Consider the following 26,130-nt stretch of genomic DNA (forward strand, 5'->3'; position numbering starts at 1 on the left):
TTGGAATCTAACAGATATAGTATACTCACCGTGTCATTGGTTGTTTGGAGAAGAGCGTTAATAAGAGTTAGTGCTATATTTAGAACATCAGTGCATGCGCATGCAGTAACACATGCAACCGTGAAGAATGGGTAGACAAACTGCTTCTACTTCGCGCAAGTCCGCGGCAAAGAAGACACGACGATCCCAAACCTCTGGGGAGATAGCAGACATGCAGCCGCCGCCAAAATGGAGCCGACGTTTAGCAGCTACTCCGCAACCCCTGACAACGGACGACATCCCTGCGATCGTTGCAGCTATCCGGGCACCACTAACTGTCACGCCCACATCAGGAGGACTTACTACCGCAACATCTACCATTACAACCACTGTCCGATCTGGAGTACTAGACACCGTAACTACCACCGAATCCGGCGGATCTACAACTACCACGACAGCGTCGGCCAGATCTCCCACCCCTACTACAGCATCGTCTGGCTCCCCAACTTTCCCCACTACAGCAGCGTCTAACCCCACATCTCTGACCACTATAGCGGCTGCTACCGGGACCTCTGACAGCCTTCGAGATGGTGGTAAGCTATAAATTTGTACATAACACGTTTATTAATTAATGAGCTGTTGCATTGTTGTTACTAATTAACACGCTGCCTGTATCATACGTCAGTTGTTGGGCCTACCATTCACTAGTCACTTAGTAATTTAATTAATGTGTTAATGCATTGTTGTTACTATTTAACACTTTGCCTGTATCATACATTACATGCCATTCAGTTGTTGGGCCTACCATTCACTAGTATTGCCGCCATCATGTATTCACCCATATGTAGCAACACCTTCACATTATACCCCCACCCCTAAATGTATACTAGTCAGCGAGCTATGTTCTCTTTGTGCATGTATCATCACGCCTATGCATTTACTTCAATCTGTTACCCCCCTCCTTCTTAACCTGGTACCCTTCCTCATTTAATAGCTCTCGGCCATCTCCCAAGTAGCAGTCAGATCTGGCACATACCAGAGATTTAGGAAGTAATCCAAGCCTCTCGCCAGGCAGGCGCAACCTCTACTGCAAGATCACTCATCCCATCAGGCAGTAACATGAATCCACCCATCATGGTTAGCGCTGGGCTCCCACCCATCCCTACCAAGTTGTTCAACAGAATTCAGGATGGGCTCTTCATAGAAATGTCAGACCTACTACCTGATACATTAACATCTGCTGAATACAATGCTGGTGAAGACCATGGTGACAGCCGAAAACCAAAGCACCACAGAGAGCTAAGCATTATGGAGTGGGTTCAGTCCTTTGGAGTATACATGGCAGTGATGTCTCGCACGAAACCGCAGCGCATAGCAGATCTTCTGGGCTGCGTGTTAGCGAGTTTACCATCCCAAGCCACAATGGCTATGACCCATCTCTACACCTGTCACTCCAGGATGTCTCCATCGATCACAGAGATAATCCCAATGTTCTGAGAATCCATATCAAACAATCAAAGACTGACCCTTTTCGGCAAGGCGTACAAATTTACTTAGGCGCAACCAATACAAATGTATGTCCCATACTAGGTATCCTCCCATACCTGGCACGGAGAGGAACACGACCAGGACCTCTATTCCTCACAGAGAATGGCCAAGGCCTTACCAGACAAATTTTCTGCACAGCATTAAACTCAGTCCTGTCCGAATTGCAAGTTAATTGCAATCGGTACAATTCCCACAGCTTCCGCATTAGAGCAGCAACCACCGCAGCCAAAGCAAATATACCTGACGCATACATCAAGATGTTAGGCAGATGGCAGAGTGACGTTTACCAAAGATACATCAAGACACCTCCATGTGAGCTAGCCAAATTTTCCGCATTGATAGCTTCAGCTTCATCTAGTATTCCACAGCAGAGTGACAGCACTTAGATAACAGTAACAAGAAACACATGAACTGACTTGATATGCAGCACTACACATTTATTGCACGCTTAAGTACAGTATCATACATCACACAGAGTACTGTAACTTGACTGTATTCTATTTACTTGTACACACACATAATATGCTTGTAATATAAATAAGCGATAATGCATTGAAGCGTCTGCACCAGAATCCTTGGTGGTGAAAGATTCCCAAGTATACATGGTCATCTTTCTATGGTTTCAGCAGCAAGAATTTGGACGGTCATTTGCTGACCCCGCTCCAACCTTCTTGCCTGCCCAAGTATTTGTCGCTTGATTTGTATTATTACTCTTGGCCTGTAAAAGTCAAAACAATTGAAATAAATTAGGTCTTCCCCAAAGCAGTCGGGGCCTCGCACACCTACCAACTGACCACAATCAACTTTAGATCGTGGTAGAGTCAAATGACAACCAAAACTACATACAGACTGGGGAAGGGTTAGACTACCACCAAAGACAGTTGTTCCCAGTAAAGGCTAGTGACAACATTAACTAACCCTTTGTCAATATAAAGCCTACAATTGAAGAGCCTACTTTTCAATAATTGCTGTGTTGAAACCAACTGCTCCATTCAGATTTGTGTGATGTGAGTTTACTGGGTATGAAAGAGCAAGGTCACTTACATGAAGCTTTGAGTCAGGAATGCCTGCACTGCAACAGCAAGCTTAAAAGGGTGTAGAAATATACTCCCTACCAGCATGATGTATATTCCTAAGATCATCACTACATTTCTGAGTGATGGTAGCAATTAAGCTATATATTTAAAAAGTATTAATTTGAAAATAAAGTAGGGATCCAAACAATAAAAAGTAGTAAAACAAGAGATGAATAATGATTATAGTGCAGTGAGAAAATCCCTACATTGGCATGTTATATATTGTTCAATGCTCAAGTAGGGATTTTCCCATCCAGCTATGCTGTAATACCATCATTTCACCTCTTGTTTCACTACTTTTTATCGCTTGGATCCCTAATTTATTTTCTAATTAATAATTTATAATTTTTAGCTAGTTTTTAGTTATAGCATACTATACACATGTGATTTTCCATCATATTGTTTACCATCAATGTGAACAATCAGATCATACATACCACCATTACTGTACTGTTTTCATCTACGAGGTCATATCAGAACAGTTATTTCTCCAGAACTATATATTAAAGAATGGAACACCTTGCCACTAAACATTATCAAAACCTCTGACTCTGATTTATTTACATCAATTTTGCAATCACATTATTGCACTCGTAATTAGACAATTGGTTTTTAACTTACCACCATGGCTGACTACTCAGTATAAATAATAAATAAATGAATAAATAATTAAATAAATATATATACCACTTTAGTGTGGGCGTTCAAAGGTGCCGCTCAGTGTTTAACTCGCATATTTCCCGGACAATATCAAGCATGGGAAAGCGGTTTGCCAATGACTTGGATACCTAGCCAGTTCAAAGAAATGATGTGCTTTGACTCGTTATATTGAGTGACATAGAGCTTTGTATTGTGGAACTCATTTTTGTAGTGGTTGCTAAGCTGAGTATATTTGCTAAGATAGAATAGTTAGTTGTTACTAATGGATAATGAAGGCACAAAATAATTGTTGGGGCGATCGTGGATGCGTATTTCTACCCACCGCATATCAGCCTTTGAACAGACTATGGGAAAGTAAAGCTACTACTGCTACGTTGAAATAGGTTAGTAACTTACAGTCCTAAGTACTTATCTTCATATAATAACTTACTTACTGTCCCAATAGTGAAGTTAGTTGGCTTAACTTAGTACAAAAATGATAACAATATAAACTCCATCCCACAATCGCAAGATTTCTAACATTGCATGTTGAAGCATAGTAACATATTAATGACGTTTTAAGGTATGGATAACTTTTTGATGGCTATTATCCCACGCTATTAAAACCACGATCGATCTTCAGATGCTACTGTATAAAACAAATGGGATGAGCTCTCGGTAGTTCTTTCACCTATTAGGTGAGTGCGTCCCAAGTGATATATATCACTTATACCACGGCTGCTTGGGATTTGCTGATATTATACACCCACAACCCTCGGGCTTTGAGTGTATATATCAGCAAATCCCTCGCAGCTGTGGTATAACTATTAAATATATACATAAAAATAAATGAATAAACACATAGTGTGGCTGTTCTGTTAGGGTGACAGCTGCATTAGAGTTTGTCAGGTGAGCCAGGGGTGTGTCACTATTTCATATTTTCATTGTGCTAGCAATATTAATACAGCTAGGCCAGTAATAATGGGGTGTGTCATCATAATGGTTTGTTAAGAGATGTGGTACCAGTGCTCATTAATCAAGATCGTGTTAATAGGCATGGTGTTGAACCTGTCATGAAGTTACAGGTATCTACTTAGCGCAAGCGCTTAGATAAGTTTGTGGCATTCTTATATGCTGCTCAAGGAAAGTGTTGATAGGGAAAATTATGGTTTGGATTTCATTGCAACAAAAAGAAGACAATTATTCTGATTGAAGGTAAAGGGAAAGACACGATGCAAAAAGCTCAAACACATTGGAACCCTGAAAGGGACATTCCACATCTCCTTTATTATTGTAGTGTAAAATGGTGGCTGTGCACTGCTTCATTTGGCCTCTAGCCTTGTGACTGTGGTCAGACAGGCAGTCAGATGGACATTTGAGTTTTGATGATTTTTTAATATTTATCAGGTTGCCTGTAAGTGTTTTCTTGCTTTTTGATACTGTATTTTTGATGTTAAATAATAAATTATTATTACTTAAAAGAGATTTTTATTGTGTAAGATATTTCTAGGATAATTTGATGGCATTCTAGGTGGCGCACATAATTTTTGGAGGGTTTGAAATTTTCATCATGAATGCAGCAATCCATAAGCTACCTATTGAAATAACCATGATATTGAGCATGATGGTATCTGTAACACAAGCATGTCACCTTGGGTGGTGGTGTGGGTTGGTAGGTGGGCAATTGGTATATGAACAGAAAATGGCTGAGTAGGTTATGTTGTGTCTCCAGCCTTAATATTGGGCTCCCAAGACCAGTGACGTAGCCAAGGGTGTGCCTGGGTGGGCAAGTTCCCATCCAAATTTCCCTGGGACAGTGACGCCCTAATGATATTACGGACAAGAAATGAGTAGTATATACCTTGGCAGTGCCATAGTTCCATTGTAAATCAACAGCTGATATCGAGGCAAGTTCAATAATTACATCGTACGATCTGAGTAGCTTCAATGTTGTCACAAAAATAGCCAACCAGCAGTGGTGGCACGAACCCTGTGTGTTAATTGGTATGGGTAGTAATGTAAAGCATGCATCAAGTGTAAGCATAGTACAGTGTAGTATGGTGTGGGAGGAAAAGTACAAGGAAGGAAGGAATCAAGTTTTTATCACATCTCGAATACTGAGTTGTGAGGAGTAGCACGGATTCTGTTGTTGACAGTAAGGTTATAAGTGACCTGAGTGATAAACAAAAAATTAAATTCTCGCTTGTTAAACAAGTCAGTTGGAGATGAAAGATTCAGTGGTGACTGAATTAAGCCATATGACTATCTTAAGAGTCAGGCTGGAGTAGAATGAGTTGTGTACAAGTGCAGATGAGCTAAAAGAGGAGGTGTAATAAATTAGTTATCATTTCTAGCTTCTATATCATTCATGCAGTAGTTTAGACTAGTGAAAATAAGTTGCAGGAACATATTATTAGCTAGCTAGATAAAATTTATACACTTTTGAAACACTTTTTAAACCAAATGTATTTAGAGTCCACTAAGGATGGACTCACATTTTGTGCTAGTTAGTTTCATAGGGTGAAATGTGTGGGTGTGAGTGCCCATCCATCCCTGAAGGGCTGGCTATGCCACTGCCTAAGACCACCTGTGCCAATGAAAATTAAAGAAGTGTATGCAGAAATATCTGGGAAACTGTCCAAGGCCATTCATGTCACTAGCAGGGGCAGCTCTAAGGGGGTCTCTGAGGTCTTCAGACCAGTCATATTCAGATCGAGATACTCTAATCAATCACTCTAACAAAGCAGTCACAGTGTTCTGAGCAGCAACGTGGCAAGCTATGTAGGTATAATTATGGATTTTTATGTACTTTATTAGTGATATTAATAATCTAATCAAAAACAGCCAAGCTGTAAAAAAAGGAGTGCGGCCCTTGAAAAGGCTATGGTGAAAAAAAAATTCACTTGAATTGTCGTTATTAAAATTTTTACCATTAACCTACCATCACAGCCATTTCTTGGCCGCCACCTTGGATTTCACATCTTTTTTCACCATAGCCTTTTCAAGGGCCGCACTCCTTTTTTTACAGCTTGGTTGTTTTGATTAGATTTCACTTCTTTTTGTATTTGTATACCCCAAAGCCAGCCTATGGCCAGCTTTGAGGCTTTTTAACCTATATATTTTTCTTTACCACAGGAAAAAGAAAAAGATGAAGCAGATTTTATAAATACTTTAACTCATTCTGATTTTATCAGTAAATGTACAAATTATCTAATCCAAAACAGCCAAGCTGTAAAAAAACAGTGCGGCCCTCAAAAAGGCTATGGTGTAAAAAGATGTGAAATCCAAAGTGGCGGCCAAGAAATGGCTGTGATGGTAGGTTAATGGTAAAAATTTTCAATAACGAAAATTCAAGTGAATTTTTGTGCCACTTGGTCTTGGCAAAAAAATTCACCTAAATTGCCGTTATTAAAATTTTTACCATTAACCTACCATCACAGCCATTTCTTGGCCGCCACCTTGGATTTCACATCTTTTTTCACCATAGCCTTTTTGAGGGCCGCACTGTTTTTTTACAGCTTGGCTGTTTTGGATTAGATTTCATTTCTTTTTGTATTTGTATACCCCAAAGCCGGCCTATGGCCAGCTTTGGGACTTTGTAAACCTGTTTTTTTTTCTTTACTACAGGAAGAAGAAAAGGTGAAGGAGATGTACTTTAAATATTTCTGATTTTATCAGTAAATGTACAAATTATATATATATAATACATATATTTATCATAGAACTCTCCATGGTGGTTTCTTTGTAACTGAACACTCTACAAGGTGACTTCTTCTTGCTGCTCTCTCTACAGGGTGAATGTTTGTAGCTGAACAAATTACAAGGTAACTTCTTCTAGCTGATCTATCTACAGGGTTATTTGTTTGTAGCTGAATTCTGTGCAGGTGATTTGTTTGCAGCTGAGCTCTTTACAGAATGGTTTCTTTGTATCTGAACTCTCTACAAGGTAACTTCTTCTAACTGATCTTTCTACAGGGCAATTGGTTTGTGGCTGAATTTTCTACAGGGTGATTTTTTTGCAGCTGAACTCTCTACATGGTGGTTTCTTTGTAACTGAACTCTCTACAAGGTAATTTCTTCTAGCTGATCTCTCTACAGGGAGATTTGTTTGTAGCTGAATTCTCTACAGGTAATTTGTTTGCAGCTGAACTCTCTACATGATGGTTTCTTTATAGCTGAACTCTCCACAAGGTAACTTCTTCTAGCTGATCTTTCTACAGGGTGATTTGTTTGTAACTGAACTCTCTACAAGGAAACTTATTCTAGCTGATCTCTCTACACGGAGATTTGTTTGTAGCTGAACTCTCTACAGGTGATTTGTTTGCAGCTGAACTCTCTACATGATGGTTTCTTTGTAACTGAACTCTCTACAAGGTAATTTCTTCTAGCTGATCTCTCTACAGGGAGATTTGTTTGTAGCCGAACTCTCTACAGCTGATTTGTTTGCAGCTGAACTCTCTACATGATGGTTTCTTTATAGCTGAACTCTCTACAAGGTAACTTCTTCTAGCTGATCTTTCTACAGGGTGATTTGTTTGTAGCTGAACTATCTACAAGGAAACTTCTTCTAGCTGATCTCTCTACAGGGAGATTTGTTTGTAGCTGAACTCTCTACAGGTGATTTCTTTGCAGCTGATCTCTCTACATGATGGTTCTTTGTAGCTGAACTCTCTACAAGGTGACTTCTTCTAGCTGATCTTTCTACAAGGTGATTTGTTTGTAGCTGAACTCTCTACAGGTGATTTGTTTGCAGCTGAACTCTCTACATGATGGTTTCTTTGTAGCTGAACTCTCTACAAGTTAACTGATGTCTCTACAAGGTCACTAGTTTTTAGCTGAACTCTCTACGTGGTGGTTTCTTTGTAACTGAACTCTCTACAAGGTGACTTCTTCTAGCTGATCTTTCTACAGGGTGATTTGTTTGTAGCTGAACTCTATACAAGGAAACTTCTTCTAGCTGATCTCTCTACAGGGAGATTTGTTTGTAGCTGAACTCTCTACAAGGAAACTTCTTCTAACTGATCTCTCTACTGGGAGATTTGTTTGTAGCTGAACTCTCTACAAGGAAACTTCTTCTAGCTGATCTCTCTACTGGGAGATTTGTTTGTAGCTGAACTCTCTACAGGTGATTTCTTTGCAGCTGAACTCTCTACATGATGCTTTCATTGTAGCTGAACTCTCTACAAGGTGACTTCTTCTAGCTGATCTTTCTACAGGGAGATTTGTTTGTAGCTGAACTCTCTACATGATGGTTTCTTTGTAACTGAACTCTCTACAAGGTAATTTCTTCTAGCTGATCTCTCTACAGGGAGATTTGTTTGTAGCTGAACTCTCTACAGCTGATTTGTTTGCAGCTGAACTCTCTACATGATAGTTTCTTTGTAGCTGAACTCTCCACAAGGTAACTTTTTCTAGCTGATCTTTCTACAGGGTGATTTGTTTGTAGCTGAACTCTATACAAGGAAACTTCTTCTAGCTGATCTCTCTACAGGGAGATTTGTTTGTAGCTGAACTGTCTACAAGTGATTTCTTTGCTGCTGAACTCTCTACATGATGGTTCTTTGAAGTTGAACTCTCTACAAAGTGACTTCTTCTAGTTGATCTCTCTACTAGGAGATTTGTTTGTAGCTGAACTCTCTACAGGTGATTTGTTTGCAGCTGAACTCTCTACATGATGGTTTCTTTGTAGCTGAACTCTCTACAAGGTAAGTGATGTCTCTACAAGGTCACTAGTTTGTAGCTGAACTTTTTACATGATGGTTTCTTTGTAACTGAACTCTCTGCAAGGTGACTTCTTCTAGCTGATCTCTCTACAGGGTGATTTGTTTGTAGCTGAACTCTCTACAAGGTAACTTCTTCTAACTGATCTCTCTACAGGGAGATTTGTTTGTAGCTGAACTCTCTACAGGTGATTTGTTTGCAGCTGAACTATCTAGATGATGGTTTCTTTGTAGCTGAACTCTCTACAAGGTAATTTCTTCTAGCTGAACTCTCTACATGGTGGTTTCTTTGTAGCTGAACTCTCTACAAGGTAATTTCTTCTAGCCGAACTCTCTACATGGTGGTTTCTTTGTAGCTGAACTCTCTACAAGATAACTTCTTCTAACTGATCTTTCTACAGGGCAATTTGTTTGTGGCAGAATTTTATACAGGGTGATTTCTTTGCAGCTGAACTCTCTACATGGTGGTTTCTTTGTAGCTGAACTCTCTACAAGGTAACTTCTTCTAGCTGATGTTTCTACAGGCTGATTTGTTTGTAGCTGAACGATCTACAAGGTAACTTCTTCTAGCTGATCTCTCTACAGGGTGACTTGTGTGTAGCTGATCTCTATACAGGTTTCTTATTTCTAGCTGATCTCTTGAATTCTCTTCAGGGTGACTGCTCTATTAGGATGACTGCTCTATTAGAGTATCTCGATCTCGCACTTGCTGCACCAAGTTGGATTTCGTGTTATAACTCTGTGGCTTTAAGTCTGATTCTTCTACATCATTGATGAGCCTTTCTAAGATGATTACTTCATCTGTACAACGATTTTCAAAGCATTACCCCAAGGGGTTTATCTGGTAGGCGTGGCAAGCAGTCGTTTTTTATTAGCTGATCTCGATTGCGTAATTGTTACACACTGTTGGTTTTTTCGTTGTATCTTCCTGGTTTTTAGCTCGATTTCTTTCAAACCACAAAAGGTTTGAGGTTCAATAGGTAACCTATTCACCCACCGATTTCAGCTTCTTCTCATACGCGGTTTACCCTGTAGGCGTGACAACATATTGGTGTTATTTTTCGTGAATAATCGCTCATAACTCTTTGCCTGTTTATCGTATTCCAGCCAAAGTTGGTACCGAGATGCGCCTTTATATCCCCCTTCTGTGTGCCACATGTCAAGGCAATCGGATATGGCGTTCGAGTTTTATAGCAGTTTTTGTAAGTGTGTGACAAGAAAAAGAAAAATAAGAAGAAAAAACGAAGAAACTGAGCCAATTTTTGAAGTTGAATATCTCGGGAACTCCCGAAGCGATTTCGCTCGAATTTGGAATGTAGAGTGCTGCAGTTGGAGGGAATGTCCACAGCAAAAATCGTCTTGTTTAATCAAGGCAGCACAGAGCTACGGAGGTGCGAAAATTGCGTTTTCTTTCTTCCTGTCAATATACTCACGGGTGTTACGCGCCGGCTTCTTGGGTCGCACGACACACTACCGTGTGTCTTGATGTATATAATGCATAAATCAAGAGTTCATAATATAGAAAGAGAGCATATATTTATTAAATGTCAATTAATCCCCATAGGATAATTTGCAGCTGACCTCTCTACTGGGTGACTTGAAATGTAGCTGAACTCTCTACAGGGTGATCTACTTGTACGTAGATGAACTCTTTACAGGATTCTCTCTACAGGGTGACTTGACTCTAGCTGAACTCTCTGCAGGGTTATCTGTTTGTAGTTGAATTCTCTACAGGGTGATTTGTTTGCAGCTGAACTCTCTACAAGGTAACTTCTTCTAGCTGAACTGTCTACAGGGTGACTTGTTTCTAGCTGGTCTCTCTACAGGGTGATTTCTTTGTAGCTGAATTCTCTACAGGGTGATGTGTTTGCAGCTGAACTCTCTACATGGTGGTTGCTTTGTAGCTGAACTCTCTAAAAGGTGACTTCTTCTAGCTGAACTCTCTACAGCGTGATCTTTTCATAGCTGAACTCTCTAGAGGATGATTTGTTTGCAGCTGAACTCTCTACATGATGATTTATTTGTAGCTGAATTCTTTACAGGGTGATTTGTTTGCAGTTGAACTCTCTACAAGGTAACTTCTTCTAGCTGATCTGTCTACAGGGTGACTTGTTTCTAGCTGATCTTTCTACAGGGCAATTTGTTTGTAGCTGAGTTCTCTACAGGGTGTTTGTTTGCAGCTGAATTCTCTACATGGTGGTTTCTTTATAGCTGAACTCTCTACAAGGTGACTTCTTCTAGCTGATCTCTCTACAGGGTGATTTGTTTGTAGCTGAACTCTCTACAAGGTGATACTTCTAGGTGATCTCTCTACAGGATGACTTGTTTCTAACTGAACTCTCAACAGGGTGATCTGTTCATAGGTGAACTTTCTACTGGGTGATTTGTTTGCAGCTGAACTCTCTACAAGGTGACTTGTTTCTAGCTGATCTCTCTACAGGGTGACTTGTTTCTAGCTGAGTTCTCTACAGGGTGATTTGTTTGCAGCTGAACTCTCTACATGGGAGTTTCATTGTAGCTGAACTCTCTACAATGTGACTTCTTCTAGCTGAACTCTCTACAGGGTGACTTGTTTCTAGCTGATCTGTCTACAGGCTGACATGTTTCTAGCTGAACTCTCTACAGGTGATTTGTTTGCAGCTGAACTCTCAACATGGGAGTTTCATTGTAGCTGAACTCTCTACAAGGTAACTTCTTCTAGCTGATCTTTCTACAGGGTGATTTGTTTGTAGCTGAATTCTCTACAGGGTGATTTATTTGCAGCTGAACTCTCTACAATGTGACTTCTTCTAGCTGAACTCTCTACAGAGTGATAGATTTTTTTGCAGCTGAACTATCTACATGGTGGTTTCTTTGTAACTGAACTCTCTACAGGATGATTTGTTTGTAGCTGAACTCTCTACAGGGTGATTTGTTCGTAGCTGAACTCCCTACAAGGTAACTTCTTCTAGCTGATCTTTCTACAGGGTGATTTTTTTGTAGCTGAGTACTCTACAGGGTGATTTGTTTGCAGCTGAACTCTCTACATGGGAGTTTCATTGTAGCTGAACTCTCTACAATGTGACTTCTTCTAGCTGAACTCTCTACAGGGTGACTTGTTTCTAGCTGATCTCTCTACAGGGTGACTTGTTTCTAGCTGATCTCTCTACAGGGTGACTTGTTTCTAGCTGAACTCTCTACAGGGGATTTGTTTACAGCTGAACTCTCTACATGGTGGTTTCTTTATAGCTGAACTCTCTACAAGGTGACTTCTTCTAGCTGATCTCTCTACAGGGTGATTTGTTTGTAGCTGAACTCTCTACAGGTGATTTGTTTGTAGCTGAACTTTCTACAAGGTGATACTTCTAGCTGATCTCTCTACAGGGTGACTTGTTTCTAACTGAACTCTCAACAGGGTGATCTGTTCATAGGTGAACTTTCTACTGGGTGATTTGTTTGCAGCTTAACTCTCTACATGGTGGTTTCTTTGTAGCTGAACTCTCTACAAGGTAACTTCTTCTAGCTGATCTTTTTACAGGGCATGTTTGTTTGTAGCTTAGTTCTCTACATGGTGATTTGTTTGCAGCTGAATTCTCTACATGATAGTTTCTTTGTAGCTGAACTCTCTACAAGGTGACTTCTTCTAGCTGATACAGGGTGACTTGTTTCTAGATGAACTCTCTACAGGGTGATCTGTTCATAGGTGAACTTTCTACTGGGTGATTTGTTTGCAGCTTAACTCTCTACATGGTGGTTTCTTTGTAGCTGAACTCTCTACAAGGTAACTTCTTCTAGCTGATTTTTTTTACAGGGCATGTTTGTTTGTAGCTTAGTTCTCTACATGGTGATTTGTTTGCAGCTGAATTCTCTACATGATAGTTTCTTTGTAGCTGAACTCTCTACAAGGTGACTTCTTCTAGCTGATACAGGGTGACTTGTTTCTAGATGAACTCTCTACAGGGTGACTTGCACATGTAGCTGAATTGTCTATCAGATTAACTGTTTGTAGCTGAATTCCGTACAGAATATCTTGCAATGTACTATAATTCTGCAATGGAGTAAGTTATAAACGTTGCTGAATGCTCTATTAGGGTGACTGTTCTATTAGAGTATCTCGATCTCGCATTTGCTACACGTAGTTGCCTTTCGAATCATAACTCAGTGGTTTGTAATCCGATTCTTCTGTACTACTGCAAGAACTTTCTATGATGATCATTCCAGCTACACACTGATTTTCAGCTCATTGCGCTAAGCGGTTTGCCTGGTAGATGTGAAAACTAATAGTTTTTTTATTCATAAAAATCGATCGCGTAATATTGACACAGGTTGGGTTTGTGTCATATCTCCATGGTCTTTATCTCAATTCCTTTCAAACCACAAAAAGGCACTCCTACGATGGTTACTCCATCTACATATAAATGTTCAACTCATTCCTCCAAGGGGTTTACCCTGTAGGCGTGACAGACCTTCGACCGTATTTTACGCACATAATCGGTCATAACTCCGTGTATGTTCATCGGATTCCTACCAAAGTTGGTACTGAGATCCGCCTTAATGAGCCCTTCAAGTGTGCCCAATTTCAGCCCTATCCGAGTGCACACATGTGTTTTATGTAAATATTTTAATAACGACAATTCAGGTGAATTTGGTGCCGTTGGTCTTGGCACAAAATTCACCTGAATTGTCATTATTAAAATTTTTACCATTAACCTACCATCACAGCCATTTCTTGGCCGCCACCTTGGATTTCACATCTTTTTTCACCATAGCCTGTCTGAAGGCCGCACTTTTTTTACAGCTTGGCTGTTTTGGATTAGATTTCACTTCCTTTTGTATTTGTATTTAGGGCTTTTTTTAACCTATCATTTTTTCTTTACCACAGGAAAAAGAAAAGATGAAGCAGGGTGATTTCTTTGTAGCTGACCTCTCTACAAGGTTATCCTTCTAGCTGATCTCTCTACCGGATGACTTGTTTCTAGCTGATCTCTCTACAGGGTGACTTGTTTGTAGCTGAACTCTCTACAGGGTGGTTTGTTTGTAGCTGAATTTTCTATAGGGCGATTTGTTTGCAGCTGAACTCTCTACATGGTAGTTTCTTTGTAGCTGAACTATCTACAATGTAACTTCTTCTAGCTGAACTCTCTACAGGGTGACTTGTTTCTAGCTGATCTCTCTACCGGGTGACTTGTTTCTGAACTCTCTACAGGGTGATTTGTTTCTTCTAGCTGAACTCTCTACAAGGTAACTTCTTCTAGCTGATCTTTCTACAGGGTGATTTGTTTGTAGCTGAATTCTCTACAGGATGACTTGTTCCTAGCTGAACTCTCTACAGGGTATTTGTTTGTAGCTGATCTCTCTACAAGATGACTTGTTATTATTATCAAGACTCACGGTAGTGAGTCGCGCGGCCAAGAAACTACAAAGCGCACGCCCAATTAAAAGACGCGCGGCCACTACTGTGAGTTATTTACGTGTAGGGCCGGTTTTGCAATATTAGTCCTAAATTACGCAACATCTCTCAATAGATTTGTATTGCATTACGTGATAAAAAATCTTTAGGAGTCGTTATAGTTTTCTTGCGACCTCGCTAAAATAAAAAAGTAACCATCGCAAAATAAAAAATAGGCGTATTTTACTTTATTTCTCTACCTTATGTTACAACTATTGTCACGTTATACCAGTCAACATAGTCAAAATAGTCGTGTTTGTATGGTCCATCTAGCACTGACATTATCCAATCCTGGTTTGCCTATACGCGTATTTTCTTCAATCAATCTCTAATCCCTACAATAACTTTTAAAGACACGACGTGGACACAAACTCTAATGCCTGATAAACAAGTTGTGACAGCGTGCTGAACCGTAAGTTCCCTAGGGATGGCGTTTTAAGCAGAAATCTTTTAAATTCCATTTAGTACCACACCCCATGCGAGCGTTTATAAATCGCCAGTTGTCTTATGGTTTGAAGAACAAAATCACTAGCGAAGGTGCTTTAAGCATACTCTTCAATTCTCTATTTACATGTAATTTTTAATAGATTATCCACAAAGGCCGGTAAGGTGAATACAAAAGGTAACAAGCCTTTAGGGGTTACCACCTCTATGTAGTATGTACCATGTAGCTTGTGTTGTGGCTTTCATTAAGTATTATGCACACACAAATGGTGCAACAAAATTTTGTAATGGATTGCTCGAATGTGGTTGGTGGTGTTGTGGCTCGAATGTGGTTCGTGGTTTGCCAGTGACCATGTATGAGTTGGGGTTGGTCCACACAACTTACACAATATTCAAATTTCATGATGGCCATGATAATTTCTTGCCATATGGTAAACATACAACAATGTGTAACAACGTTAATTAACATCACATCAAGACTTGACTAAAAATAGTTCCAACAATAGTGATGATTTCTTGTATGTCAGCATGACGATACTGAGACCTGTAAAAGAATAAGCAGGCACTGAAGTTAACCTTAAATTAAACACTCATGCAACTGACCTGGAACATCGGTCGCAACACCAAAAACACTTGTTTCGATATCTGATGACACAATCTAGCAGGCACTGAATTAAAAGAGAATGTACAAAAAATCAATATGCCGGGCTGTGTCAATAATAGTATGGATAATCAAAATGAACAAAAATTATATCCCAGGCTAAGTGAATGAATAACATAACTGTTGGGTAAGCATGTTAAACCAGAACATTAGGACATTAGTCAAACCAGAACATTAGGACATTAGTCAAACAAAAGTACGCTATCACAACTTGGTCATAATACAATGTTTGTACCACTGGATTTCACACTGGTTGCCCAAAAATTGTGCCATTCTGGGACAACAGCATAATATTATGAAACAAATAGTTACTACAACACAGAAGGCTTACTGTTGCACTGTCTACACTGATATACCATAATTTAAAAACATAACAGGTGGGCATTAAATACAATACACTTAATATCTGGGTACTAGGAAAAAATCACTAACATCACAACATGTAAACTGACCTGGAAATTAACACCCTTGATGCCACTACAGTCTACACTGGATACTTGTTCGAACCCATCAACACTATGCCTGATACATCTGAGTAGATTGACCTGCAAATTCACATCACTAGTATACAGTGATAATTGATAACTGCAAAAACAACAATTGCAATAATACAATTCTTCTGCACGTCAACTGACCTGAAATTCATGACACTCAATACCGAGACCTGTAAAAGAATAAGCAGGCACTGAAGTCAACCTTAAATTAAACACACATGCAAACTGACCTGGAACATCGGTCGCAACACCAAAGACATCTGTTTCGATATCTGACAAAACAATCCAGCAGGCACTGAATTAAAAAGAGAATGTGCAAAAAATCAATATGCCAGGCTGTACCAATAAAGGATGAATAATCAAAATGAACTAAAAATATATATCCCATATGCAAGTTAAGTGAGTAACATAACTGTTTGGTAAGCATGTAAACCGGAACATTTGGTCATTAGTCAAACAAAAGTACGCTATCACAAACTGGTCACTGATAATTGATAACTACAAAAAGAACAATTGCAATAATACAATTCCTCTGAATGTCAACTGACCTGAAATTCATGACACCTGTATCTTTGTTCCTGCATGGTCTCATCTTTGTTCCTGCATGGTCTCAACTTACATATGTACCATGATCACATTCAACTGCTAGTGGATAAACCAGTATGACCAGATGGCCTGCAAAAACCAACAAGCAGGTGTTAAATACAATACACATACCTAAAGCCTGGAATATGAAAAATATTATAAGCATTATTCCACACTGATATAGTAATAGATTATAGGATGTTGTGGAACTTGCCTAAACGTGTAAACTTGAACATGAGGACAGCCGCATAATCTGGACACTTGGAATTGTCCAATACCTGATGAACTGCAAGTAGGTACTAATGACATTTACTTCAACATTTTATCCCAGCTGGGTGAATCTCTTGTAACTGAGTAAAAAGGTGTTTATTTTCCACCTGCAACCACAATTCTACATTTCTGTGGTTGGGTGTACATAAACTGACCTGGAAAATCAGTATGCCATAGGGGTATGGAAATGGTTCCTTTCCTTCTGTTGTGACATTACTTACAGCTGACTGGTAAATGATCATCGATGTCCCCATGGACCCCAACAATGAGTATACCAACAATTTCACAAGTTGGAATGAATTTCCTTTCAACATCTGGTGGACAGGTCCAAAAACCCTATCGCACAAACACGGTGAATCAGTGTGTGGCGATGTGACATGTTGCACAAACTTCACTCCTCGTTTCGTTAGCATTCAAGACCGGCATATATCATAGAGTCCCTCAGTGTTCTTGACTCTTACTTTTTCAAGAGTTGCTCAAGCGATGTAGTTTCTCACAAGGGGCTCGAGTTTCTCAGTAAAGTCGAGCCGATTAAAGTACGCCTCACCATCCAGTTACATTCTTAAACCATTCAATTTAAAACCACGTATCATGAGTGTCCGCTTAAGGTAATTAGGGACTTTCCACGAGATTTCCCCTAAATAGATCACGTGTTAGTTGTCAATCTGGTGGATTCTGGTGGTATACATGGTTCAACAATGCGGTAATTGTAGTATAAGCTGTCAATGAATAATTGTTTGTACACTACTAAACTAAGTTATTTTTGTGTGATAAGCATGCTTGAGGAAGGGTCTGGGGGATGAGACTAATGTTTTGACAGCAGTTGATGGACAGCAGTTGATGATGGCCAGGCAAAGAACTGCGAGAAGAACTACTATGATAGTATGATAGTAGGGAAAAATTCCCACCCCTATAGCTCTGCCTAGGGCATTAACTAGCATTATCTACAGCTACTGTATTATGTTGCTGTCTACAGCTACTGTATTATTTTGCTGATATGTACATGAAGGCCAAGAATAAAGGTGAAAGTGGTAGTAAGGCTCAATCCTATTATTCTGCTGAACAGGCAAGGGAGTCTGGGACTCTGGGGACATGTTCCCTCAGGAAAGTATAAGTACTACAACTTTTTTGTTTTAATTGCTTCATCAAGTATAAAAATTTCAGTCAAAAGGTGATGATCGAGCTCTGGTCTTATGCACTGGTTGGAGTGGTTGTATCAATACTGCACTGTGACATCCTTGAGGGGTTAGTGCTGGCATTGTCCATGGCAATACTATTCCATCTCCCCGAGTCTTGATGATTGAGTCCTTCATTCCTTTCTCTGCTGCTCCAATCCTGAAGTTGTGACCACAGTCAAAAGGTGACGATCGAGGCTCTGGTCTTGCATCTATACTGTACTGCAACACCCTTGAGGGGTTAGTACCGGCATTGTCCATTGCAATACTGTTCCATCTCCCATATACAAGTCTTGATGGTTGAGTCCTCTATTCCTTTCTTTGCTGCTCTAATCCTGAAGTTGCGACCAAAATATTAAAAAATGGTTAAATGATTATGATGATAACAATTACAAATGTATTTATAGCTGTGTAGCAACTGTGAACTAATTAGGCACTTGCAAGTTTAATTAGGTGTCTGAAGCATTTAACATGCACAGATATGAGATATATTCATCACGTGCAGGCAGTAAAGATAAATTTACTTTAATAGAACAGTCATACTACACCGTAAATTCATACTTCCGAATTTACGGTGTTATGAAACAATCATTATTATGTATGGATTTTACTGACTCTCCAAGATAATATTCTGCATTAATGTTAATTGCTCATTTCCAAAAAAATTACCTTTTAAACCAAATATAGAGTCTATCACTGACAAAAATGAGTGATATCCACCCCAAAAACACCTTCGCTGTAAAAAAGGCGCGCCCAAGAAACTACAAGTACCTGGAACCCAATGTAAAAAACAAAAAGAAAAATCAGCTTAGCTGAAGTGAAAAGTAACTGGTAACTTAAAGAGCTGATATCTGAAGCGGCCAAGAATACAATTACTAAAGTTTAATCCATGCAAGAACACCTTGGCTATAAAACAGGTGTATACATGAAAGTAACTGGCAACTGAAATGGCTGATATCTGAAGCGGCCAAGAATGAATGGTCATATACAACTAATTCAAAAATTTAACACTGAACCTTTATAATTCAACTGTGTTCTATATTCACTCTTGCTGCATCGTAAAGTAATTTCTTTTAACTCTAATTGGCTGGTAATTTGGCTGCCTTTTTTAATAGTCAGTATAATAGAGCAAAAAAAGGCGGCCAAATTACCAGCCAATTAGAGTTAAAAGAATTTACTTTACGATGCAGCAAGAGTGAATATAGAACACAGCTGAATTATAAAGGTTCAGTGTTAAATTTTTGAATTAGTTGTATATGACCATTCATTCTTGGCCGCTTCAGATATCAGCCATTTCAGTTGCCAGTTACTTTCATGTATACACCTGTTTTATAGCCAAGGTGTTCTTGCATGGATTAAACTTTAGTAATTGTATTCTTGGCCACTTCAGATATCAGCTCTTTAAGTTACCAGTTACTTTTCACTTCAGCTAAGCTGATTTTTCTTTTTGTTTTTTACATTGGGTTCCAGGTACTTGTAGTTTCTTGGGCGCGCCTTTTTTACAGCGAAGGTGTTTTTGGGGTTAAATATACACACAACAATGCTGGAATTACAACTAGATGTAAAAAATAAGTTATATCCCACACTTTAGCCAAAAGGTTAGGATTTTAATGTTCTGTCACAAACCGACGTAAAATATGACAGGAGCTCAGTAAGACACTCTTCTGCATCTTCGGGATGAGGTTAGCATGATAAATCTGTAATGTTTGTAGTTGATCTTTTAAACCTTCAGGAACAGAGCCAAGGGAACCAATGATAACAGGAGCCACAGATGCACTTACAGACCACATTTTCTGAATTTCAATCTTCAGGTCACTATAGCGTTGTCATTTTTCAGGAATCTTTTGGGAAATTCTACTATCTCCTGGTATAGCAACATCAATCAAAAAACAGCAGTTCATTGTGAAATCAAGGCATAATGAACTGCTGTTTTTATGCCTTGATTTCACAATGAACTGCTGTTTTATTATTATTATTATTATTATTATTATTATCAATTTTACCACGAGGGAAGGCATACACAAAAGGCAAAGCCTGTACAAGGTGTCGGCCCAAAATAAAACATTACAAAAACAACAAAGAAACAAAGAAATTTACAAAACTACACTAAATACAAAATACACAGAAATAAACAAAAGCAACATCAATTAACACACACATAACAGCATAATGAATGCCAGAAAGATTTGGGGTTGGAGTCATTGAGAATGTATAATGGTATGGAATTCCACAGAAAGACAGTATTGATAGTTTCTAACTGAACTCTCTACAGTGTAATCTGTTCATAGCGGAACTTTCTACTGGGTGATTTGTTCTCAGCTGAACTCTTTGTATGATTGTTTCTTTGTAACTGAACTCTCTACAAGGTAACTTCTTCTAGCTGATCTCTCTACAGGGCAAATTGTTTGAGCTGAACTCTCTACATGATGGTTTCTTTGTAGCTGAACTCTCTGTTAGGTACTTTCTTCTGGCTGATCTGAGTACAGGGTGACTTGTTTGTAGCTGAATTCCCTACAGAATAAATTGCAATGTAATATAATTGAGTAAATTATAAATGCAGCTGAATGCTTTATTAGGGTGACTGTTCTATTAGAGTATCTCGATCTCGCATTTGCTACACGTAGTTGTCTTTCGAATCATAACTCAGTGGTTTGTAATCCGATTCTTCTGTACTACTGCAAGGACTTTCTATGATGATTATTCCAGCTACACTCTGATTTTCAGCTCATTGCTCTAAGCGGTTTGCCTGATAGACACGAAAACTAATAGTATTTTTATTCATAAAAATCGATCGCGTAATTTTGACACAGGTCGGGTTTTGTGTCATATCTCCGTGGTCTTTATCTCGATTCCTTTCAAACCACAAAAAGGCACTCCTACGATGGTTGCTCCATCTACATAGCAATTTTCAACTGATTCCTCAAAGGTAGGGTCCGCAATCCGAAAAATCAACTTTTACAAATCGAACCCCCTACCATTGTGGGATGTTCATTGTGGTATCCCATTGCTAGATCCACCATGAAACCGGAGGCACGATTGTCATCTTCACAGAAATATCAATTTTAGTATTTCGTGAGAAGCAAAAATTATTTTTAAAATTTTGTGCTCCACACAAAGAACAGGATAGAACTTACTGCTTAGCTAGATATTATCTAGAGTTAATGTAGTTTTAAAGTACGCACAGAAATAAGCAAATGATTCACTGGATTCCCGGCACAGGGTTGCTTTCTCTCGAAAAGCAGAAAACGAAACACAAATTTTCGAATTCAAACTGCCCTACCAACCAAGACAAGAAAAGCCAACTCTTCCTCATAGTGATGTGATAAAGTTGGATGCATAGTCTGTCTATGCTGTTAGTCTGGAAAGGATCTGAGACTTCTCACCATCTGGGTGAAGAACGTCAAAATTTTCGTGCGTCGTTTCAAGGGATTCTCTCAATGGTACCAAAGTGCTTTCCGGTACTTCTGATGCCACAATGGTGACTTAATTTTGTTTAGAATGATGATAAATAATGGATCAAAATGTTTGGTAGTAGTAGTAGTAGTTGGTGTTTCGGTGATTTCATATGATGCAGTATACCAGCAGCTCACCAGGAGCTCCACCCAGCTCGAATCAAAAATGAAAGATTTTGTGCTTTTTTCGGTTTGTTTTTGGATGTTTTGCAGCATAATGGTGATGTAGGGTGATCTAGTGAAGATTTGAAGCTGCTGTGGAGCGTGAGAGGTGAAGTCAAATTTGGACGATTTTGCTGCCTCCCTTGATACATAGCTTAGAGCGAGGCGTGGAAGCCGTGGATGGAATAATAATTGACAACCTCTGCTACCAAATGTTCAGGGACATCTTTTGCCATAGTTTTAGTTTATAATTGATGATTGTTGTGGCTGCAGAAGCGCTGGAAATGACTAACAAGCGTGACACAATCCTTTGATGCTGCAGAAAATTTTTACGCTCGTCACCCAGATGGTGAGAAGTCTCAGATCTTTTCCAAACTAACAGCATAGACAGACTATGCACCCAACCGTATCGAAACACTATGAGGAAGAGTTGGCTTCTCTTGCCCTGGGTGATAGGGCAGTTTGAATTCGAAACTTCATATCTCTTTGTCTGTTTTTTCAAAGAAAGCAACCCTGTGCCGGGCACCCAGCAAATAATTTACTTATTTTTGTGCGTACTTTTCAACTACAACAACTCTGGATACGATTTGGCTAAGTAGCAAATTTCATCTGGTCCTTTGTGTGGAGCACGAAATTTAAAAAATAAATTTTGCATCTTGCGGGATACTGAAAACAACATTTCTGTGAAGACAACAATCGTGCCTCCGGTTTCATGGTGGATCAAGCAATGGGATACTACAATGAACATCCCACAATGGTAGGGGGATTGATTTGTAGAAGTTGATTTTTCGGATTGCGGACCCTATCAAAGGAGTTTACCCTGTAGGCGTGACAGACCTTCGACCTTATTTTACGCAAATAATCGGTCATAACTCCGTGAATGTTCATCGGATTCCTACCAAAGTTGGTACATGCAAAGATCCGCCTTACTGCGCCCTTTAATTGTGCCAAATTTCAGCCCAATCCGAGCACGCATTCGTGTTTTATGGCGGATTTTGCGAAGTGTGCGAAATGAAGAAGTAGAAGAAGAAAAAAACGAAGAAATTAAAACGAAATTTTGTTCGCTCGTATCTCGGAAATGGCTGGAGCGATTTTCTTCATATTTGATGTGTAGACTCCCCTTGCTGGCCGGCACCTCTCTAGCAAATTTGATTCCAATCGGATAAGGGATCACAGAGCTACATAGGTGTGAAAATTGCGTTTTCTTTCTTCCTGTTAATATACTCACGGGTGGCACGCCGGCTTCTTGGGCCGCACGGCACACTACCGTGTGTCTTGATTTATAGTTAGTGGAGGGCAGTTATTCTCAGCATGCATTACCTTTTATTTCAATCTTCACCTTCTTGATCACAAACCAGTCACTAAAAATCCTAAACCCGCTCTTGTCTAGTCTCGTGTTTCAGTTGGCCAGTAAAATTATGATTGTTGCAAACAAATTTAAAAAACAGTATGAATTAACAATCTTGAAGCTACATACAAGTAAAGACTAGGCCACATCTGATTCAATATTAGCCATACTATGTATACATACGTATACAGTATTATAAAGTGCTAGAGCGTTCCCAGTGGCTCTCTAAAAATACACTGATGAAAAGGTGCCCAAGTAAATTAGTGGCATGGCTGTGGTACAAATGTGTAGAGTATTGCTGTGACTATCCATTCATGATGAAAAGTGAACTTCGCTAGTGTGTGTGTAGATCAACAGTTATCAAAAATTTTGGTCACATAATATCAAACCCTACACATTATGTACTGTATATATGGAAAAATAACAATATTATCTGTACCTTTTTTGTTTCAAAAAAGACACTGTGAAATGTTGTGTGCATTTTCTTGCAGACAAGATTGAATGCCGTGACAACAATGGTGGCTGTGAGCATAAGTGTATGAACACTCCTGGCTCATATATCTGCAGTTGTTATACAGGATACAAACCACAGTTAAAAGACAGGCATATGTGTGAAGGTACTTTAGTTTGTTTGTGCATGTATCAAAATCACTTGGTTAAGAATGTAAAAAAGTATGCCAGTTATGGCCAAAACCTTGAGTTATTTATGTATATCACCAATTTTGTAATACATATCACAACTTACCAATCTTTGCTTGGCAATTTTTACACCTCAGTTCCTAGCTGTAAGTCAAAAGAGATGTACTGATTTAATTTTATAAACTATGCTCACAGCATAATTCATATACAAATACTGCCTGTATTTATTCTGTTTTGTGTTGTAACTACTGTATAATCCAAAATTTTTACTTAGGTTCAAGAAAACACAGATTACAGGCCCCAATACTAAATAAAATTGGAGTCATTTATAGATTTGTGGTCCATTTTGCTTTAGTATAGGGAGTTTTTAGAATAGTTGTTTCAATATGCTAAAGACAGAGTTATTATACATAGGTAGTATTGGAATACTATATTTTCTGTATCTGATACTAATTCTGTATAAGAATTTTACTGCATACCAATTTACTGATATTCAACTGTAATGCAGTATGGTAGTACCATACTATATATAAAATAGGGATCATCAAAATTTGCAGTTTCTGGTAAATTTTTAACATTTAAAAGCATAATGTTGTTTATCTACAATATGCATTTTGCCAACAAAGTCAATGTGCAAAATAGATTTTGAATGCTATATTAAAGTATTTGGGAAATACCAGTTGCCATATCCATTTCAAATGACTCTTTGTAATAAACTTAGCCAGTGTGATAGAACAGGTCATCAGCAGAGGTCACATTATGTAATAATATTATGTTTAATGTACGTAGCTCCTGAGTGGTATACATAATCCTGTATCTAAATCATGTGTGCGATTGTGTACATTTGTTGTTACTTAATTAATTACTATCTAACAATTGTATACTGTTAATTACAATCTAATCCAAAACAGCCAAGCTGTAAAACAGGATGCTGCACCGCAGTGAAAAAGATGTGAAATCTAAGAAATGGCTGTGAAATGCCAAAAATTTTAGTAATGACAATTCAGGTGAATTTGTACTACTTCCTCCAAGTTTCACTAGGACTCAGCAGCAAATTCACCCTGAATTGCATTATTAAAGTTTACCTACCATTGCAGCTGTTTCTTGGCTGCCAACTTGGATTTCACATATTTTTTTCACCATAGATTTTTAGGGCCACACTCTTTTTTACAGCTTGGCTGTTTTGTATTAGATATCACTTCTTTTTGTATTTGTACAGTATATATTCCAAAACAGGCCATTGGGGCTTCTTTTAACATGTCTTTTTTTCTTTACTACAGGAAGGAGAAAGTAGATGTTGAGCAGTTGCGGATTTAAATAATATTATACATTTTTATAATCGTACAAAATTTTATATAAATAAGCTTTTCTCAAAAGGCCAACAGAGCTCCAACTTGTTGAAATTTTTGACAATTAATCCTTGTTACAAATCAAGACACATGATAGTGTGTCGTGTGACCAAGTACAGCTAGTGCAGGTGCATGACAGACAAGTGTGTATTTTACAGAAACCAAGAAAATACAGTTTGCATACATTCATAGCTTGAAAATGGCTTAACTGAAAATCTGAAATTACCCAGTTTGAGTGTGAAAACTCCTTTGGGGTAGGGCACTTTCCATTCCAAATTTGAAATGAATCTGCCCTTCCATCACTGAGATACGTGTCCTCAAAGCTCATCTTGTTTTCTTTGTATTTTTCTTCTTAATTTTTTTCTTCTTTGTCTCGCACACTTTAGAAAACATTATAATACCTCACACATGCTTAGTCGATTTTTTTTAAAATTTGAAGGGCAGTGAGAGTGTAATGCTGCACATTTACAGTCCAATTTTGGCACAGATCAAACAAAGAAAAAGGGAGTTATGTGTGATTTTTCAAAAATCCAAAGGCAATTTGTTGTCACGCTTCCAGGGTAAACCGCTTGACAGAATAATGTGAAAATCAGTTGTAAATGGAGTACATAGTACACACCTTTTGTGGTTTGTAAAAAATCACACAAACAGTCATGGAGTTATAACAAAAATGCCAACATGTGTAAAAATCGCATGATCTAGGTTTTAGTACTACTTAGGTCTACCAGGCAACTAGCTGGTGGAATCAGCTGAAAATGGGTAGAGGCATAGAATAATTACTTTAGAATGATCTTACGTAGGAATTAAAAACCACTGAGTTACACTACGAAAGTCAACTAAGTGTAATAAACGTGCAATTGAGATACTCTAATAGTTCAGTCACCCTAATAGAACATTCAGCTGTGCAATAGTCACTCTATTAGAAAGTTCAACTTCAATCAAGTAACCATGTAGAGAGTTCAGCTAACAACAAGTCACCCAATAGGAAGTTCAACTACAATTAAGTCACCCTTCAACTAATACCAAAACATATCACCCTGTAGAGAGCTCAGTTACAAACAAGTCACCCTGTAGAGAGTTCAACTACAAACAAGTCACCCTTAAGACAGTTCAGCTATGTTTTAAGTCATCCTGTAAAGAGCTCAGTAGAAACAAACAGCC

The 26,130-nt window shown here is 38.7% G+C and overlaps 1 protein-coding gene across 2 annotated transcripts; it reads right to left on the reverse strand.

Annotated features, from left to right (window-relative positions):
- Positions 1 to 15,225: 15,225 nt before the first annotated feature.
- LOC136258561 (uncharacterized) lies at positions 15,226 to 17,546 on the reverse strand. 2 transcript variants are annotated; one of them, XM_066051881.1, is made up of 8 exons: positions 17,000 to 17,546; positions 16,789 to 16,951; positions 16,538 to 16,664; positions 16,220 to 16,284; positions 16,131 to 16,159; positions 15,948 to 16,040; positions 15,438 to 15,502; positions 15,226 to 15,378 (listed from the first exon to the last, which is right to left on the reverse strand). In XM_066051881.1, exons 3-8 carry the CDS (start codon positions 16,579 to 16,581, stop codon positions 15,303 to 15,305), a joined length of 372 nt encoding a protein of 123 aa, XP_065907953.1. In that variant the 5' UTR covers positions 16,582 to 16,664; positions 16,789 to 16,951; positions 17,000 to 17,546; the 3' UTR covers positions 15,226 to 15,302. The 2 variants fall into 2 exon arrangements, with proteins under 2 accessions (XP_065907953.1, XP_065907954.1); XM_066051882.1 differs by having other exon boundaries at positions 15,948 to 16,080; positions 17,000 to 17,211.
- Between the last annotated feature and the right edge of the window lie 8,584 nt (positions 17,547 to 26,130).

This window comes from Dysidea avara, chromosome 6, assembly GCF_963678975.1.
Source record: "Dysidea avara chromosome 6, odDysAvar1.4, whole genome shotgun sequence".
Taxonomy (NCBI): domain Eukaryota; kingdom Metazoa; phylum Porifera; class Demospongiae; order Dictyoceratida; family Dysideidae; genus Dysidea; species Dysidea avara.